The sequence below is a fragment of the Molothrus ater genome, chromosome 7, assembly GCF_012460135.2.
Source record: "Molothrus ater isolate BHLD 08-10-18 breed brown headed cowbird chromosome 7, BPBGC_Mater_1.1, whole genome shotgun sequence".
Lineage (NCBI taxonomy): Eukaryota > Metazoa > Chordata > Aves > Passeriformes > Icteridae > Molothrus > Molothrus ater.
In genome coordinates, this window is record NC_050484.2 from 7,451,459 (window position 1) to 7,469,017 (window position 17,559).

At 41.3% G+C, this 17,559-nt stretch overlaps 1 protein-coding gene across 1 annotated transcript in view; it reads left to right on the forward strand.

Moving 5' to 3' along the window:
* The window catches only part of COL3A1 (collagen type III alpha 1 chain), a 49,008-nt gene extending 33,769 nt beyond the window's left edge, over positions 1 to 15,239 (forward strand). Inside the window, exons 23-51 of the mRNA XM_036387075.2 lie at positions 493 to 546; positions 895 to 993; positions 1,158 to 1,211; positions 1,323 to 1,376; positions 1,892 to 1,945; positions 2,211 to 2,264; positions 2,472 to 2,516; positions 2,605 to 2,703; positions 2,790 to 2,897; positions 3,406 to 3,459; positions 4,397 to 4,450; positions 4,557 to 4,610; positions 5,218 to 5,271; positions 5,489 to 5,596; positions 5,760 to 5,813; positions 6,297 to 6,350; positions 6,967 to 7,128; positions 7,254 to 7,361; positions 8,192 to 8,299; positions 8,664 to 8,717; positions 8,892 to 8,999; positions 9,620 to 9,673; positions 9,780 to 9,887; positions 11,053 to 11,106; positions 11,324 to 11,431; positions 12,051 to 12,333; positions 12,816 to 13,003; positions 13,173 to 13,415; positions 14,082 to 15,239. Of these exons, the coding sequence (XP_036242968.1) occupies positions 493 to 546; positions 895 to 993; positions 1,158 to 1,211; positions 1,323 to 1,376; positions 1,892 to 1,945; positions 2,211 to 2,264; positions 2,472 to 2,516; positions 2,605 to 2,703; positions 2,790 to 2,897; positions 3,406 to 3,459; positions 4,397 to 4,450; positions 4,557 to 4,610; positions 5,218 to 5,271; positions 5,489 to 5,596; positions 5,760 to 5,813; positions 6,297 to 6,350; positions 6,967 to 7,128; positions 7,254 to 7,361; positions 8,192 to 8,299; positions 8,664 to 8,717; positions 8,892 to 8,999; positions 9,620 to 9,673; positions 9,780 to 9,887; positions 11,053 to 11,106; positions 11,324 to 11,431; positions 12,051 to 12,333; positions 12,816 to 13,003; positions 13,173 to 13,415; positions 14,082 to 14,228 (2,778 nt within the window). The 3' untranslated portion in view covers positions 14,229 to 15,239. The remainder of the gene's footprint in view (positions 1 to 492; positions 547 to 894; positions 994 to 1,157; positions 1,212 to 1,322; positions 1,377 to 1,891; positions 1,946 to 2,210; positions 2,265 to 2,471; positions 2,517 to 2,604; positions 2,704 to 2,789; positions 2,898 to 3,405; positions 3,460 to 4,396; positions 4,451 to 4,556; positions 4,611 to 5,217; positions 5,272 to 5,488; positions 5,597 to 5,759; positions 5,814 to 6,296; positions 6,351 to 6,966; positions 7,129 to 7,253; positions 7,362 to 8,191; positions 8,300 to 8,663; positions 8,718 to 8,891; positions 9,000 to 9,619; positions 9,674 to 9,779; positions 9,888 to 11,052; positions 11,107 to 11,323; positions 11,432 to 12,050; positions 12,334 to 12,815; positions 13,004 to 13,172; positions 13,416 to 14,081) is intronic.
* Positions 15,240 to 17,559: the final 2,320 nt, after the last annotated feature.

Below are 17,559 nucleotides of genomic sequence, written 5' to 3' on the forward strand. Positions count from 1 at the left end.
ATATATTGACATTCAAAAGCCCAGCTGCAGGCCTCTAGGAGCTAAAGATTTTATTGGCAAGGAAACTGAACTATTTAAAATACAACAAAAATAATATTTAGAAATTTAAAGAAGTTAATGAAAAAAGTGTTGCACATTGTGTTGCTTTTAGGTAGAGTAGGTGTGTAGTCAGAATTGTTTAATTTCTTTTTTTTTCCACCTAAATATGGTTTTCTTGCACATAATGAAAGGAAATTTTTTGTGCTAATTGATTAATATCTAGTGTCTTGCTGATATACAACTCTCAGAAAAAAAAACAGTAAACCCATAATGGCAGAATTTGTTTGCTTTCTCCAATTTTCACCTTCATGAGCTGAGGGAAATGGAAAGATCTTTATTAAAGAGGATGATAACAAGCAACAGTTTTTATATATTTATATTCATTAATTGAAACTTCATAATGTGCACTTTAAACTGAAGTATAACACTTTTTTTTTTCCCTTCAATTTGCAGGGCTTGCCCGGAATTCCAGGAAGCCCTGGAAGCGATGGGAAGCCTGGCCCTCCCGTATGTACATTGTGCAAATATTTTACCCCAGTCCTCCTGCTGACCCAACCCGACTCTAATCCCACAGCATGCACATGACAGGTTGTTATCACAGCCAGATTTATTCCCTCCTCTCTGTTTGCTTTAACTACCAGAGCCCTTTTTATGCTGCATCATTGTAAGAGCAGCCTGCAAACTCTGTCATTTGGTACCATGTAAAATGCAGAGCAGAGGGGCCACAGTTGCAGAACAGAACACATAATGAGTTTTGAACAGTGTCTCCCCCTCACTCAATGTTGAATGAGTCCTGGGAATTGCTTTATTTCACCTCACAGATGCCACATCTTCCTTTCTTTGTGCTTATCCCAGGGCAATCAGGGTGAATCTGGACGCTCTGGCCCACCTGGCCCTCCAGGCCCCCGTGGCCAGCCTGGTGTGATGGGTTTCCCTGGTCCTAAGGGCAATGAGGTGAGTGGGATTTCTCCTCTTCTGTGAAATTTGACTCACCTTGTTTGGTGAGTCAAATGTTAAACTAAATTACTCCGTAGTGGGGCTATCTCATACTGCAGCTTTAGACAATTGTCCACTGACCATAAACAAGTATTTCAAATGTAGTCTTTCTTTTTTGTAAGGGTGCACCAGGCAAGAACGGAGAAAGAGGCCCTGGTGGACCACCTGGACCACCTGTAAGTTTTGCTAATATTTTGTTTATAATGACACAGTATTAATAATAACTTGATGAGTCTTACAAAAGTGGTATCACTCTCTAACCATAGCCTAATTTTGTCTTTGAATAGGGTCTTGCTGGGAAGAATGGTGATGTTGGCCTTCCAGGTCCTCCAGGACCTACTGTAAGTGTGGTGGTCCCATCTGAGGCAATGATCAGGGGTCTGGCAGCTACAGATAGACACTGGGAATTTAGCAGAAGGAAAATATTCTTAATGATACAAAGCAATCTACTTTTATGAAGACAAATAAAAGAGCTCTCTTTGCCATTGTTTTAATGAACAAATATTACAAACTTTGGTGGGAGAAAGATGAGTCAGGTATACTCGGTGTAGATTGAAATGAAAAGTCAATTTAGAGCTCTTGGTCTTTTCAAGCAGAAATGTACTGTTTCTCCCTTTGATGTTTATGGCATTTCAGACTTCTATCAAGTTAAAATGTGTCTGCTGAATCACATCTAAGAGTTGGAGCGAAAAGAGCAGCTACCACAACACCAACATACACTGGTTTTTGAGCTTGTGCAATGTCATCATCAGGTCACAATAAGGAGGTGTAGATTAGAGGTGGTGAGGAGTTGTTTATATATTGAAGTGTTCTCAGGCAAGTTCATGGATTTTCTTCCTCATTTGTTTGATTCTAGGGTGCTTCTGGAGAGAGAGGAGAACCAGGACCAGCAGGCCCACCTGGCCTCCAGGTGCTGTGTGTTTATTGTTTTCTGATTCTTTTTAATAGACTAACACAAACACACAAAATTTAAAAAAAAAAAGGTATCTGAACATTTATATTGGAGTGCCAGATATCATCATATTTTGAATATAATAGAATACAACAGATTAACCACTTGACAAATGTTACAAGGAATGAGTTGGCCACACTTCTTTGAGTCAAAAGCAAAAATCTGAAGATGTAAAATGCATAACTTATCTTTGTAACACGGATAATGCTGTTCTTTCATATAGGGATTGCCTGGTGGACCAGGACCAGCTGGAGAGAATGGAAAGCCTGGAGAACCAGTAAGTAGTGAATTGCCTTTTTTTTTAACAAAAACTAATGAAAAGTTCTTCTTCAATTATTTTTCCAAATTGAGACAGCTCTTAGCTCTCCTCAAAGTAGCAAAGTCTGATTTGGGGAATCATAGGGGAGAGAAACAGGATGCCAATCACAATGCAGATGTACTAAGTAAAGTTCTAACTAACTTACATTTATTTTCTCATAACCAGGGGCCAAAAGGTGATATTGGAGGACCTGGATTCCCAGGCCCTAAGGTAAATAATAAAGAAAATTTTGTAATGGCATAAATTAATTAACAAAATATGAGCCTGAAAACAAAGAATAACACATTTCTTATCACAGGGTGAAAATGGTATCCCAGGAGAACGTGGTGCACAGGGTCCTCCAGGACCTCCTGGAACAAGAGGTGGACCAGGTCCTGCTGGCACAGAAGGTGCCAAGGTACCCACAGAATGTCTTCCTTTTCTGCTATTCTGCTACCATTTGGGTTAATTTTTTTTTTCTAATTATTTTTTGTTACTCCTTAGGGTCCTCCTGGCCCACCTGGTCCCCCTGGAGGCACAGGACTGCCTGGCTTACAGGGAATGCCAGGAGAAAGAGGAGCTTCTGGAAGCCCTGGACCAAAAGGGGAGAGGGTAACACACAACACACACTTTTGATTTTATGCTGATTTAATGTTAGTGTCCCACAAGGCACTGGGTTTGTCCACGTCTTCACTTTGGCCTGATTTCAGAGGTGCAGATTGTGTAGCAGCACTGTTGGTTTAGCAATGGGATGTGGGTCCTAGGTATTGAAAAATATGGGGTTTTCCCTCAGTTTAATACATGCTAGATACTTTGGTGCAATGGGTCTCTTGGGGGATGGGTACAGCAAAACAGTTCTAATGAATCTAATTAATGATGAGCATAGTTCATACCATGGGAAGACAATTTGGCCTGGACTTCCTTTTGAATCAATTTGGGTTCTTTTCCTCATCAAAGGATGTAGTATCTGACGCTGAATACTGGGCAAAATATCATCCCCAATTTCATTAAGGAAACCTGGCTATTGAGAGACCCCTCAGTATGAGATCCTCCCCCCCATTTAGGCTCATCTCCTCATGCTTCCTTTTTGCTCATGGTTTTTATGTCTTAAACTTCCCAGGGAGAACCTGGTGGTAAAGGTGCTGACGGCCTTCCTGGTGCAAGAGGAGAGAGAGTGAGTATTTAAACATCCAACAGTTTATCCATCAGCTGTATGCAGCCAGCTCTTAGAACAGGAGTAACCTCACACTGAATAACCTACAACAGCAACAGTTGCAATCTCATTGTGTTTCATTCCAGCAGTGCAAAACTGGGTTTGTAAACTAAATTAGGCCTAATACAGGTTTTTGTGATTACCACTCCTTGGGTCAATGTAATGGAATTTTTTGGAGAAAGATTGGGACAATGTTTTAGAAGGAAAGAAATCATATGAAAGAGAAAATCTACCTGACTGATGTTATAATGAATCACAAAAAGACATTGGTAGTAAATATTCTCATACAGAATATTCCTACAGGTTACTAAATATGATGTATTTATACATCTATATAGCAAATACACATAAAATAGGCACTTGAAATACATACATCTATCAAATCACTACCTGCAGGCAGTATATACATGAAAGTAATGAGGGATGATAAATATACAAATGCAGCTTGGTTGAGTTGGAGGAAATATAAAAAATTTATTTCACGTCATAAGGTACAGATTGAATTTTCAAGAAAGAAATAAGTCAGGGAGCTAGTCAGGAGATGCTGAAGAAATGTGGATCAACTATCTAACTGAAAATTGGAGCAACAGGTCACTTTTATTGCATACCAGTGAAAGACACCTATTCATTTCAGGTGGTTTTGGATGAGGTTTGGATGGTTGGGGAAAAAAAAAAGGGAACCACTCAGTTGGAGATCTCTCACACTGAAAAATGGTGTGATTTCAGAGCATCACTCCAAAACATGGTGTGCAAATGCACTTTGGCACTGTAATTTGCTTCATTTATCATTGGCAACCTGTTTACACTGAAACACAAACACTATTGATCAAAGCATAAGAGTTAACATTGTCATATTTTGATACAAGATACATAATTTTCTCATTTTCCAATTTTTCAGGGCAATGTAGGTCCCATTGGCCCTCCTGGTCCTGCTGGCCCACCTGGAGATAAGGTAAAGCATCCTCACAAAGGGGTTTGGACTGTAAGGAGTCCCAGGGGTGGCTGTCTCAGGGGAAGCAGACAAACACCCCGTGACCATCCTTGTTTGTTCCCTGCAGGGAGAGACTGGCCCAGCAGGTGCCCCTGGCCCAATGGGTTCCCGTGGAGGTCCTGTAAGTGACAGAACCTTTCTTTTCTTCCTGTATAACCTCACCATAGCTCCTCTTGCCTGCTGTAGGTATCAGTGCTGCACCAAACCTATCAGTAATACATGTGCCTTGGGCTGTAAATAAACCAAGCGCATTCAGCTCCTGTTGACTCTTGGGATTTATAGGTACTAAAGGCTTCAGAAAATCAGGGCTTTTAACATTGCAAAGGGTTCAGAGGGCTGTGATGACAGGGCAAGGCAGGAGTTGAGCAACAGTCATGTCCATCTTGATTTAAAGTTAAGTAAACGTTCGAAAAGACTCCTTTTTTTGTATTTATATTTTTTATATTTACACTCCGGGATCTCAGTTGAACACCATGGATTGTGGTCAGGGTTCATACAGGTGTAGCTGAGTTAAGTTTACCCCATTTTAGAGAATTATCAGTTAATTCCTGAACAGCTGTGTTTAGTTCTTTGGAGGAAAAGTTGTTTTGGATCAGATGTGTGGGGTTTTTCTCCAAAGGCTGGTAAGACAAAGAAACTTCAGCAGCCTTAACAGCAGTATTCTCTAACTTTTAAAGTGAAGTTTATCTTTCTAACATCTTCCATTGCTGACATGTGGTTTTCTACAGGGTGAACGAGGAGAACAAGGTCTTCCTGGGCCCGCTGGCTTCCCTGGAGCCCCAGTAAGTGTCTGCACTGCTCTTCCTGCACTACTCAGGCACACATAGGGCAACATGGCTTTGTCCTTCCTCTCCTGCACTGGTAGGGCAGTAGAGTTTGACTGCATTCACACTTCATTTAATATTTAAGTTCCCTTCAGACAAGTACCTCGATAGCATTTCTTGTCACAATATCATCTGCTTTTTTGAGTGGTAATATAACACTATAATTTTTCTACAGGGCCAAAATGGGGAACCTGGTGGCAAAGGAGAAAGAGGCCCCCCTGGTCTGAGAGGAGAGGCCGGACCCCCTGGAGCAGCTGGTCCACAGGGCGGCCCTGGTGCTCCAGTAAGTGTTTGCTGTTCCTTGTTGCTATGGAGAGGTTTCTTCAGCCCTCCCTCAGCCTCAGTGGGCCCAAGTGCAAGGAGATGAACTGCCTGAAACTTATTGACACTTCCTATCATTTTAATCTTTATCAAATCCTTTGCTTTATCTACTTCCTTCCATGTAGGGTCCACCTGGTCCCCAAGGAATAAAAGGAGACCGTGGATCTCCTGGCGGGCCTGTGAGTATCTCTCCAACTTAGTCACTGCTAAATGCCTCTATTTATTTCAATAAATGTGACCTAAATGAAAAATAAGAACTTCAATGACTATAGTATTAACAGTTGAAAAATATTTAAAGTGTTCTAGAAGGAGTAATTAAAGAAGAAGTCTTTAGTGATCTGGATTACCTTGATTTTAATATAAGGTGCCAAAATAGCTTTTGACACAATGACCCAAAGCTCTACAATGGCTTATCTCAACAGTTATTAAATTTACTTGCCATCTTTGCCAACTATCTCAAATCCCACTAACTCAAGTTTGAGGAGGATATATGACCTCCTCTTACAAAAGAAAAATAATAATTTGACTTTCTGTTCCCTATCAGGACATATAATTTAGATTTCAAACAAAACATGACTATAATTTAAACACAGATGTATGTAAAAATCAATTTATTCCCGTTTCCCAGTTTTCAGAAAATAAAAAATATTGATCTCTTCTAGGGTGCTGCTGGTTTCCCTGGTGCTCGTGGTCTACCTGGTCCCCCTGGTAACAATGTAAGTTGGTTTATCCCCCTTTTCTTTTAGTCTTACTTTGTGGATACATTTAGACGTGTATTAATATATAATGCAAAAACATTCTGAACATGATGGTTGTACTTCAGGAAAAAAAATCTGCAAAAAAGAGTTTATCATCCTTACAGTATGGAATAGAAAGTAGGATTTTAATTAAGGTACCATTAGAGTCAATGCAATTCTTTCCATTCATTGGCTCAGCTAAGACTATAATGAAAGCCACTTCATTCTGAACATGTCCAAGACACCATATTAAAGGCATATGGCAGGAGTGATTCAAGAAAGCAGAAGGGCCTGTGGCCTATTTCCAGTTTCTGTGGTAGAGCCATGAGTAAGGAATGTGTACCCTGTGTTGGATGCATTACAGGCACTGGGCATCCAAAATGTGCAGGTGTAGGTCCAGACAGCAGGGATAAAAAATGCCAGCTGTGAAAGGGATACATGAAAGGATTCTCTTACAACACAAGATCAGACTTGGGTGCACAGGGCTGGACCCCAAATCTGCCTTCAGGCAATGACTCAGGTCTGGCTGGCTTTCATGAGACCAATGCCAGTGCATGTGTGCAGCTCACACTTTCCTTCTTAAAACTCTTTCCAGGGTAGTCCAGGTCCCCCTGGTAACGCAGGCCCTGCAGGCAAGGATGGGCCTCCTGGACCCCCTGGCAGTTCTGGTGCTCCTGGAGGTCCAGGACCTGCTGGAATCAGAGGTGAGCCCGGCGCACCAGGAGAAAAAGGGCCCCCAGGAGCCCGAGGAGAAAGGGTAAGTGTCCCTTCAGCCAGGGACTGTTCCAGCAGGAGACAGGGATTATGTCTGTCCAGAACAAGCAGCCACCTCTGGAATGTTGAAGGTGCTCCCACTGACTGCAGTGACCTATTCTCAAACAGGGGGCTCCAGGTGAGCCAGGTCCTCAAGGCATCGTTGGCGGCCGGGGGAACACGGGTCTGCCAGGCCTGCGTGGCCCCAGCGGCCCACCCGGGATGGCAGGGGCCAAGGTGAGAGCCCTTCACTGCAGCCACAGCCTCAACCCTAACAGAACCCCAACCCTGCTGCTAAAATTAGCCTAGAGAGGCAAAAAGTGATAAAAACAGCTTAGAGACACAAAAAGTAATGAAGGTATTGGGGGGTTTAATGCTTTCTAGTCCAGAGATGAGAGAATTTACAGTTATTTGTGTTTACATAGCATGCATAAGATCAGGCTTTTAAATGGCTGGTATCCAGCTGCTGTAGGATGTGAGGTTGTATTTCAGATTATATTATATATATTATATATCTAGGAGTATATTACCCACTTCACACACTTTGGGAGGGTCGTGAGGAGGAGGAAGCTGTAACCTCTTCTGGGTACAAGATCCAAGTCATAGTATCACCTACCACTTGTTGTTTACCCTTGCTTAGTTCTCAATATGTTTCTTGCTTAAATATTATGACCCAAACAGAAAAGTACCCTCACATCCCTTCAGAAAAGATGAAGTGAGGCTTGGTTTGTATTTTATCACTAATATAGTGATAGACCAGCATTTTTTGGTTAACAGCTTTGGCCACTGTTTTCAGGCACATAAGAGATATATCTGTTTATTATTTCTTAGTTGTCAGTTAATGAGGAACATTCAATGGCCTTGCATCAATATTACCAGCAATGAAAAGAAACCAGTTTGGCCAAGTTTTTATCTCTTGTTTTGTGTATTCACAACCAGGAAAGCCACGTTGGCCCATCACTTCATTAGGTCTCCTTTGAAATCCCTGCACAGTTAATAAGATGCAAAATGTACTGGTATCTCCTAAGAACATTATCTGCAATGGAATCCTTTCTCTTTTTGTTCAGGGTGAAGATGGTAAACCAGGCACCAATGGTATCCCAGGAGAACGTGGTGCTCCGGGTCCCCAAGGTCCTATTGGACAAAGAGGCTTACCTGGAGAGCCTGGCAGAGATGTGAGTGGATGGGATTTCCCTGCTACCTTGTGAATTACAAATGGGAGCTTCTGGGGGCAAATATGCTTTAAGGTTCACAAGGCAGGGGCCTGTGATTCTGCCCTCCTGTAAGGTGTGGCCTCCTGTCCCTGCTATCCCATTCCCTGCCTGCAAACATCATCTGTCGCTCTTGGAACTGCTCTGCCTACAAAATAATGCAGGTCTTACAGGTCTTTTAGGAGCCACTCCACCTCCCTCTTGAAACCACTCCAACTCTTCCCTCTTGAAAACTCTTTCTTTGATGAGCATTGTTCAAGCTTAGTGGGAAACAAGCTGTCTACTGGTAATGCAGTTCATGAACAAACTGTGCCACTCTGTTTTGCAGGGTAACCCTGGCTCCGATGGCTTGCCTGGACGTGACGGATCCCCAGGAGGCAAAGTAAGAAATCACCAATATCCTTAGACTGCCCAACAAATAGGACATGAACTACATGGCAAATATGCAATCTATATGCTATGTAATTTGTTCTTTGAACCTCTTGTGCTCCACTCAATATACTCCTCATACTGAGTTCTATAAAACATGATGTTTATTACTCCTTACTATCTGCAGGGTGACCGTGGTGACAATGGCTCTCCTGGCCCTCCAGGACCCCCTGGCCATCCTGGACCTGCAGGTAATGCTGGTGCACCTGGAAAATCTGGTGAAAGAGGATTTCAGGTAAGACCAAAGTAAATGGGTTACTGCTTACTTACATATCCTTCCTAGGCAAAGTCTATTTCATGCAGGAATAGAGAGGAAGTTTTAAAGAGTTTGTTATTGTCAGTTTCTTGATATCAAGGACTGGTTCTACAAGAATATCCAGAGGAAAGACATCTCAGAGTTTATGTTCTGACAACTTGAAGAAATTAAGCCCAAAATTAATGTACTCCATAGGATGCCAAAAAGCACATCATCCCACCAGGCCCTGTCCTAATTTCCATCCCATCTGGTGCTGATGCAGCACAAGCAATGTGTTATTTATTTAAACTAAGGGAGTAACTTTGGAAGCCTTCAAGTTATTTCTCAGGAGTGCTGACACCAGCACACTGAGCACCTCACTGAGAGAGGGAAGAAAGGCTGTAGTGCCTGTGTACAGATCAGTGCCTGCAGGCAGCTGAGAAAGGCTGACATTGGTACAAAAATGGCCTGGCCAGGATTCTTGCTGATTCTAGTGTGTGTGGAGCTTCCCCTTGTTTCCCAACGCCTGCTGGCTGTGAACATACAGCTTATCTGGAAATAAAGAGGTGGGCTAGGTAGTTCCAAGTGATCCACACCTTCTCATTCTTACCATGTCACAGGGTCCACCTGGCCCTCCTGGCTCTACTGGTCCTGCTGGTGCTCGTGGTCCTGCTGTAAGTCATATTTAAAGTATTTGCGATGTCAACCATTCACTATTTCCTGTCATATGGGCAATGCTCTTATCTCCTTCTTCCTTCTATTACAAATCTACCCTTACAGGGTCCTCAAGGTCCTCGTGGTGATAAAGGTGAACCTGGTGAACGAGGGAGCAATGGCATAAAGGGTCACAGAGGGTTTCCTGGTACCCCTGGTCTCCCTGGTCCTCCTGTGAGTATTTTGCATTGGATTGGGAATTACAGCTGACCTTAGCTTCTGTGTTTAGGCCCCAGGTACCTAATCAACCTTAGCTAATTTGATGGGAATCTATGTAAATTTGATTGTCAGATGTTTCAAAATCCAGATTCCCTGAATCAACCTGACATAAGCATAATTAAAGAACTGGAAGAAGCTGGTAGGAAGTAAAGATGGGTTTACTACAACCCTTTCAGTAAAAAATTCTTATATATTTATTTATAATAAAATCAGGCTATTCCTGATTTAATTAGGAAAGAAAGAGGTAGGGGTTGAAATGCCTATGTCTGTTAGAAATCTATCCTAGAAGGACAACTAAAGCTACTCAGAGTCCAAATACCTCTCCTCTGCCATGTATCTTTTATACTGGGGCAAAATGGGCAAGAAATTGTAAACTACTGAATTTCATACTCTTTCTATCCCTTTCTTACCCTAAAACATGAATTACCATTTGAACATAGCTAAGAGAACTGAAGGTCAAGAATAGACAGGCATGCCATAGATATTTATGACCAGTAAAGGTTTAAGAAGGGATTTATTCTAAAAAAATCTACAAATCCCCTCATGATACAAGTGAGATTCAAGAAACCAAAGCTCACACAATTAACATACCAAAGATGGCACCAGTACCAATCTATTCAACAAGACAATAGAACCTGGGGTCTAACATATCACATGAGGGAAAAAAAAAGATAAATTCTCGTTTGAGTAAAGGTTACTTTTAAACAAATGGTTTAGTTCTTTGCAGTGCACGCAAGAAACAAATCTGTAAATGTATTTGAAATCATGAATGTTTGTCAAATTATTTAAATAACATTACTGGTAATATTAAAACTGCAGCACTTTGGCTATAGCTACGTATTTTTATGAATATTAGGGTTCATCCAAAGCTCATTGGTGTCAGTTGGCTTTCTTGCATTTTGGATAGCACATCTCTATATGAAAACATGTAAGAGAACATTCAATATTTTTTTCTGATTAAAGAATGGCCACCATTCTCTCATGTCTGGCATAGCCTTTTTATAAGGATATGTTTTGTATAATCTTGAAGACATTTCATGTCTTTATTGAAGGCATGTGCTGGTAGTTGCAAGATATTACTAGGAGGTGTATGACTAACTTTTCCGTTTTTTTTTTTTAGGGTCCCCTGGGTCCACAAGGTGCAATTGGAGGTCCAGGAGCTTCAGGTGCAAGGGTAAGAAAAACTGCTTACTCAGCCTAACTGCAAGGAAAATTCAGACTGTTCAGTTAATATAGACATAGATATAGACACAAATTTTAATTGGCCATCTTAACAGACAGCAGCTGAAGAAAGAAAAAACGCCTGAGAAATCATACAGAAATATTTGAAATACCTCACAGTGTATTTCTGAATTATCTGATAAACTATTCTGTGTTCTTCATTGTTCTAGGGTCCCCCAGGCCCAGCTGGGCCACCTGGAAAAGATGGTACCAGTGGCTACCCAGGTCCAATTGGTCCTCCCGGCCCTCGTGGTACCAGAGGTGAAAGCGGCCCTGCCGTAAGTAAATGGTGCAAACTCACACCAGCAAATCTTTGGGAATATTCATGAAACAGAGGATGCTCAACTCTAAATAGCTCCCTCAGGAACTCTCGATTTCATGGACAAAATTTGTGGCAGGGTTATCTAGCTGCCAAGGCTAAATCCAAAGCCATGCAGCTCGTTTGCAGTTTGGTGTAACTATTGATGCACTGGGTGCTGTGTTGGTCTCAGCTGATCATTGACTTTTCTGCAAACAATGGAATCTCCTCCTCTCAGTTTCCCTTTGGGTCTGAGAAGCCATGGAATGAGGTTCCTAGACTGCTCTAGAGAGGCCAGAGCTGCAAAGGTGTCACTATCACAGTCACCTGCTAAAGCCAAGAAATGGTCATTCTCTGGATTTTAGTGGAAAGGGTTCCTTCTCAAAGCCCACACATAAAGATGGTCAAACTTGACAAAATGAAGGGAAAAAAAATACAATTTTAAGAAAATAAAGGCCTGGAAAATCTATTAAACAGATGTTTATACATCTGTTTAATTAATGAATAAGTAAACTACATATTTGTGTAAGAATTTTCATTTTTTTTAAGACTAGGGCCCACACAGACTTTTAGTTTTAACCTGTTCACTAATGTTTTAGGGTCCACCAGGGCAGCCTGGTCTTCCTGGTCCTGCTGGACCTCCTGGCCCATGTTGTGGTGGTGGTGCAGCTGCCCTGGGTGCTGGTGAGAAAGGTCCAGTTTCCTATGGGTATGAATACCGAGATGAGCCCAAGGAGAACGATATCAATCTGGGTGACATCGTCTCTTCAATGAAATCCATTAACAACCAGATTGAAAACATCATTAGTCCTGACGGGTCACGGAAGAATCCAGCTCGTAACTGCCGAGACCTGAAGTTCTGCCATCCCGAGCTCAAGAGTGGTATGTTTAGGTTTTAGTTTCACCAATGGTAGCAGGTCTTGGGCACTGTTTTGGTTTTTCTAACTTGAGAATTTAAATGTGGATATCTTCCATAAAAATTTGACTTTTTCAAGCAAATGTGATGAAAAAGATGATAAATGTAAAACCAACTTGAAACATAATTAACTATGCATTTACACAGAATATATATTTGACTTCAACTCCACTAATTGTGTCCTTAGAAGTGAACATATGTTTAAATCATTTTAGGGGAAAAAGAAAAATATTACAAGTTCTAAATTTATTCCAAATTACATTCCCTTTACAGAATTCACATGAACTGAGTATCTTTTTATATCATCTTATGTTCTGTGGCATCTCTTCTGTCAAAATTAGTACATTTCCTGATTTGGCTCAGAAATCTCTCATAGAAATAAGGCCATCATGCAGTCAGGTTCTTCTCCATATATATTAAACCCCTTAACATTTTCCCTTACCTCTAGGAGAGTACTGGGTTGATCCTAACCAAGGCTGCAAGATGGATGCTATTAAAGTCTACTGCAACATGGAAACTGGTGAGACCTGCCTCAATGCTAACCCCAGGACTGTGCCAAGGAAAAACTGGTGGACCAGTGGAAACAGTGGAAAGAAACACGTTTGGTTTGGAGAGTCTATGAATGGAGGCTTCCAGGTGAGAAATGAGCACAGTTAACAGCCCAGATTGTACATAGTAAAACATACACAACACACTAAAAAATAATTCTGATTAAACTGAATAAGACAGTATGTGAAAAAATCCCGATGTGGACTAAGCCTAGACATGACTGAACAAACACTGTGCCTATGTTGGTACTCTGCAGTTCAGCTATGGAGATCCTGAGCTCCCAGAGGATGTCTCTGAAGTTCAGCTGGCCTTCCTGCGCATCCTCTCCAGCCGTGCCTCCCAGAACATCACCTACCACTGCAAGAACAGCATTGCCTACATGGACCACGACAGTGGGAATGTTAAAAAAGCTCTGAAACTCATGAGCTCTACAGAAAGTGAGATCAAGGCTGAAGGAAACAGCAAATTCACATATGCTGTTCTGGAAGATGGCTGCACTGTAAGTAAACAGGAATTTAGTGCTGTAGTTAACAAATAATTCCCTCTAGATGACTAGACCCATGATAAAGGAAGAGAGCTTTGCATGGCCTGGGTAAGGAAAGGACACAGCTACAGCTAGTAGGGGGAACCTAGATTCTGTGCACCAGAAGTGCAATTCCTGTAGCAACTGTAGGAAGTGAGGTGCGCTTCCACTTAAATCTGTGCTCTACAGCTATCTCCTTGCTTTAGAGTCAATGTCAGAGAAGTCACAGCCACCCAGTTTTCATCCATCCCCTGTCAACTCTAAAACTAGTCATACCAAACCATGGCTATATGGTTGAAGCCATGGGCTGTGGTTATGGGAAGGGGCAAACACAGTCATTTTGCAGATCCAGCATTGCTTCCCTGCAGCAGATTGTCCTGGAGGGGAGCAGGAACATCCCTGGGCATGCTGGTCTGACAGCACCTGCAGCCTTTTCAGTAACAAATGGACAACTCTAACACTGTCCATGAGTTCTCCCTCCTGGGGTCATTTCCACAGAGATGGCAACCAGCCTTCAACAGGGTGAGAGGGTTTGTTATTGCAGAAATAGGAAATTGGAAATCCGATAAGCTGTGGGATGACTGCCATGTAGGCCAGCACTTGTGTCTCTAACAATTTTTTCTTTTCTCTTCAACTTCACAGAAGCACACTGGTGAGTGGGGTAAAACAGTTTTCGAATACAGGACGCGCAAGACTGTGAGGTTGCCGGTGGTTGATATTGCACCATTAGATATTGGTGGTCCTGATCAGGAATTTGGCGTGGACATTGGCCCAGTCTGCTTCTTATAAATCAAAGATCCTGCTTTTTCTGAAACCCCAGCAAACAGATTCACACTCCAACTGTGCTCCTTTGTTTCAGCCTTGTCAGCTAGTACAGGTGCCCATCTGTATCCCAGTTATTTATTAACAAAATTTCTGGGGGAAAAATCAATTTGATATCAAGGGTTGGTTTGGTTTTTTTTTGCTATTACACAAAATACAGTAAAAATGCTTTTTTTGCTCTATTTTTTTTACTGAATTCCATCTTCAAAACATGTCTCCGTGGTGCTATAATGAAACTTCAACACTTAATAAAACAACACTGTGTTCTATTAGTTGAATGTTAGCCAATTTACAAAGCACTGATTGCTCCCAGTACCAAAGTTTACCCTTTTTCCAAGATGCAGTCCATAAAGCTAGAACGACCTCCCTGTTTCAACTACCTCAACACGGACAGAAACTGGGATGTGTCTGATGAGTCAAACCAAAAATCAATCAATTCAATCAAAATGCATTGGACCCAGTGGTCAATTCTAGGGATTCATTTGATACAAAATTGTTATTTCTGTACTGATTAGCTGTGAAAGGTACAGTTTATCTTAAGAGTTTAATTCCTTAATGTCAGTAGTCACCATAATTTTATTGTTGGATTGTATTCTGTTGTCAAAGGTGCTTCTCTACTTTCCTGTCATTGCTGGTCAAGACCACTAAAATTAGGGAAGTGTAAAAGACTAATATGATGGTGCTAATGTATTTTTCACTCCTAACTCTGCAAGTCAGGGTTATTGACTTGCTCAAAAAAGCAAAAAATTAAAGGATTTAAAGCAATTGTAAATGTCTCCTGTCAAAGATCGTCATTGACATGTCATAGTTGAGAATTTTCTCCCTTCACTCTGTAAAAGTCAAAAAAGATGCAAAATTGTGAATTTCTTCTGTCACGTTAACACATTTATAGTGTTGAAGGTTAACCATCTTTGTAAGCTTTTATATGGTTGTTGGTCTATTCCTTACAGAGACACATAATAAAATATCTTAATAAAATTTCTTGTTGTTTCATAAAACTGACTTTCTTTTTTAATTTTACCTTTTGTGTCTTTGATCAAACAAATGAACAAGGCAGGTCACAGCTGTGGTACCACTATGATTTTTCAAAGATCAGTTCCTCTGTTTGAAGGAAACTTGGTAATCCTAAGGGATGCAGTTTATGACATTTTCTCTTTCTTGCTTTTTCTACTCCTCTGTATCCAGTAACTCACATTTGCAAGCACAGGCAGCTTCTCTGTCAGCAGGGACTCAGCATCACCCAGAGCAGGGCCCATGCACCAAGGCAGGTCATTTTAGAGGAAATAGAAGATCTTAACCTCCCCTAATCCAAGAAACCTGCCTCAGTCTGAATAACCAGGCAGTCACAGGCTACCAGCCTGTCAGGGGGCAGCTTAGATAAAGGTTTTAAGGCTCCCACAGGGCAGGCCAGAAGCACCAGCAGTTTGACAAAGCTTTTTATGGCCAATGGAGCTATACAACTCAGTCATGCCCAGATCCTAGCAAATTTAAGGAGCAACAGTAGTTTGGCAGTGCCTGAGCTTGAGGCCAGAAGAAGGAACTAAACAGCACCATGGAGCCCAGGCCAGGAACGCTCTCCCACAGTCAAATGTTGAAAATGCCACTCAGCCTTTCCCATGGAGCAAGGGCAGAGCCTGTCCCTACATCATTATTGCACAGCCCAGGACCATTAAAGATATTCTACAACAAGATCAGATAACAAAAACTAGGGACTAAAAAATCCAATTCTTAAAAATTCTCTTTGACAATATGGATTATGCATCCTCAGAGAATACTTTCTGATTCACTCAAGGAGGAAAAAATAAATGAACAAAGAAATGCTGTTTTTTTTTAAGATATCCCACCAGATTTGAGACTGAGCCAAGACACTGCCCTGCTTTGGCACTGTAAATTTGGACATTGCTCATACAGAAGGAAAACAGTGAGGCTCTGGGGAGGCCCTTACAGCACAAATGCAGCATCACCACAGACTTGACTGTACTTAATGCAATATATAACAGCAATGCCAACAATTCCAAAAAAGTACTGGCTCTTGCAGGAAACCTCCTCATTTGATGGTGAAAATAAACTACTGTTTATGGAAAATGCAAATTGCATGTACTAAATAATATTAATCTGACATCAATTACATGGTAGGAAGCCTTGGATTGGAGTTTTATAAAAGCAGCTGGTAAGAATGCTGGCTGTGGAAAAATGCATTGGAAACACCTGTTCTTAACTGCCAGGACAGAATAGAAGAAAATAGCCTTTGCAATACCCAGTGCTACTGGGGCTGGGAACAATGGCTCAGCACTAAAACTCAAGCTTTGGGGGCTGCTTTCTAAAGCACACACACTCATCAAGTCTTCCATTAATGATGTCTACTAATGAAAGTTGGTTTTCTGGAACATTTGTAGAAAAAAGAAACAACTAACACAACAACCAACAACCACAAAATATTTACTTGATATAAAAACCTTCATTTTTTTTCAGAGCCACTAATTAGGCTACCATGGCTGTCACATATCTGTACTTTTATATCACCACATTACTATTTTGGGAAAACAAGAAAAAACTCAACCATAACAAGCACAAAATGCAAAACCAAAAAAACAACACTTAGAAAAAAAAGCCCCCAAAAGAACCCCAGCAAAAAATCAACCTACCAAACCCTCCCTAAACTAAACCCTGCCACAAAAAGTTGCCTGAATCGTACCAGGAGTGCAAAGTATGACTGATATACGTTTCAATATTGCCTTGAAACTTCAACTTTCCAATTACTTACAGGTCATCACCATTTGCAGGACAGCAGAGCTTTTCTTCTGTTGGAGTCCATGGCATGAGGACTATTTCAACATCTCCTTTCTGAACTTTTTTAATTAAGATTATTTTAAAACACTCCAAAACACAGCAGAAATCCAGCAAACCCTTGCCAACAGAAGGGCTTTGTTATCTAATTAGACCTTACTTGTTAACAAATGATAAACACCTGTGACTCATTCCTCACCCAGTGTCCTCTTCATTGGCTTGTGGAAAAAGCAGATTTTTTTTTGCTGTTCCTAAAGATGCTGTCCAATTCCTCCCAGGACTGACAACAGCTTCACAAGAAAGCTGGTCTGTTGTTTGAGGTGTTCCCTTTGTGCACACAATTTCTCCTTTGGGGCAGGGTTTAACACAGGTGATTCTCAGCTGTAATTCAGCACAGTCTTCATGTTTCTTTCATATTTATTTCATACATTAAGAAGCATTACCTCTGATTTTAACACAGGCTGAATGTCTGAATAGCATGACAGCAGGTAAAATAGGCAGGCTAAAAACA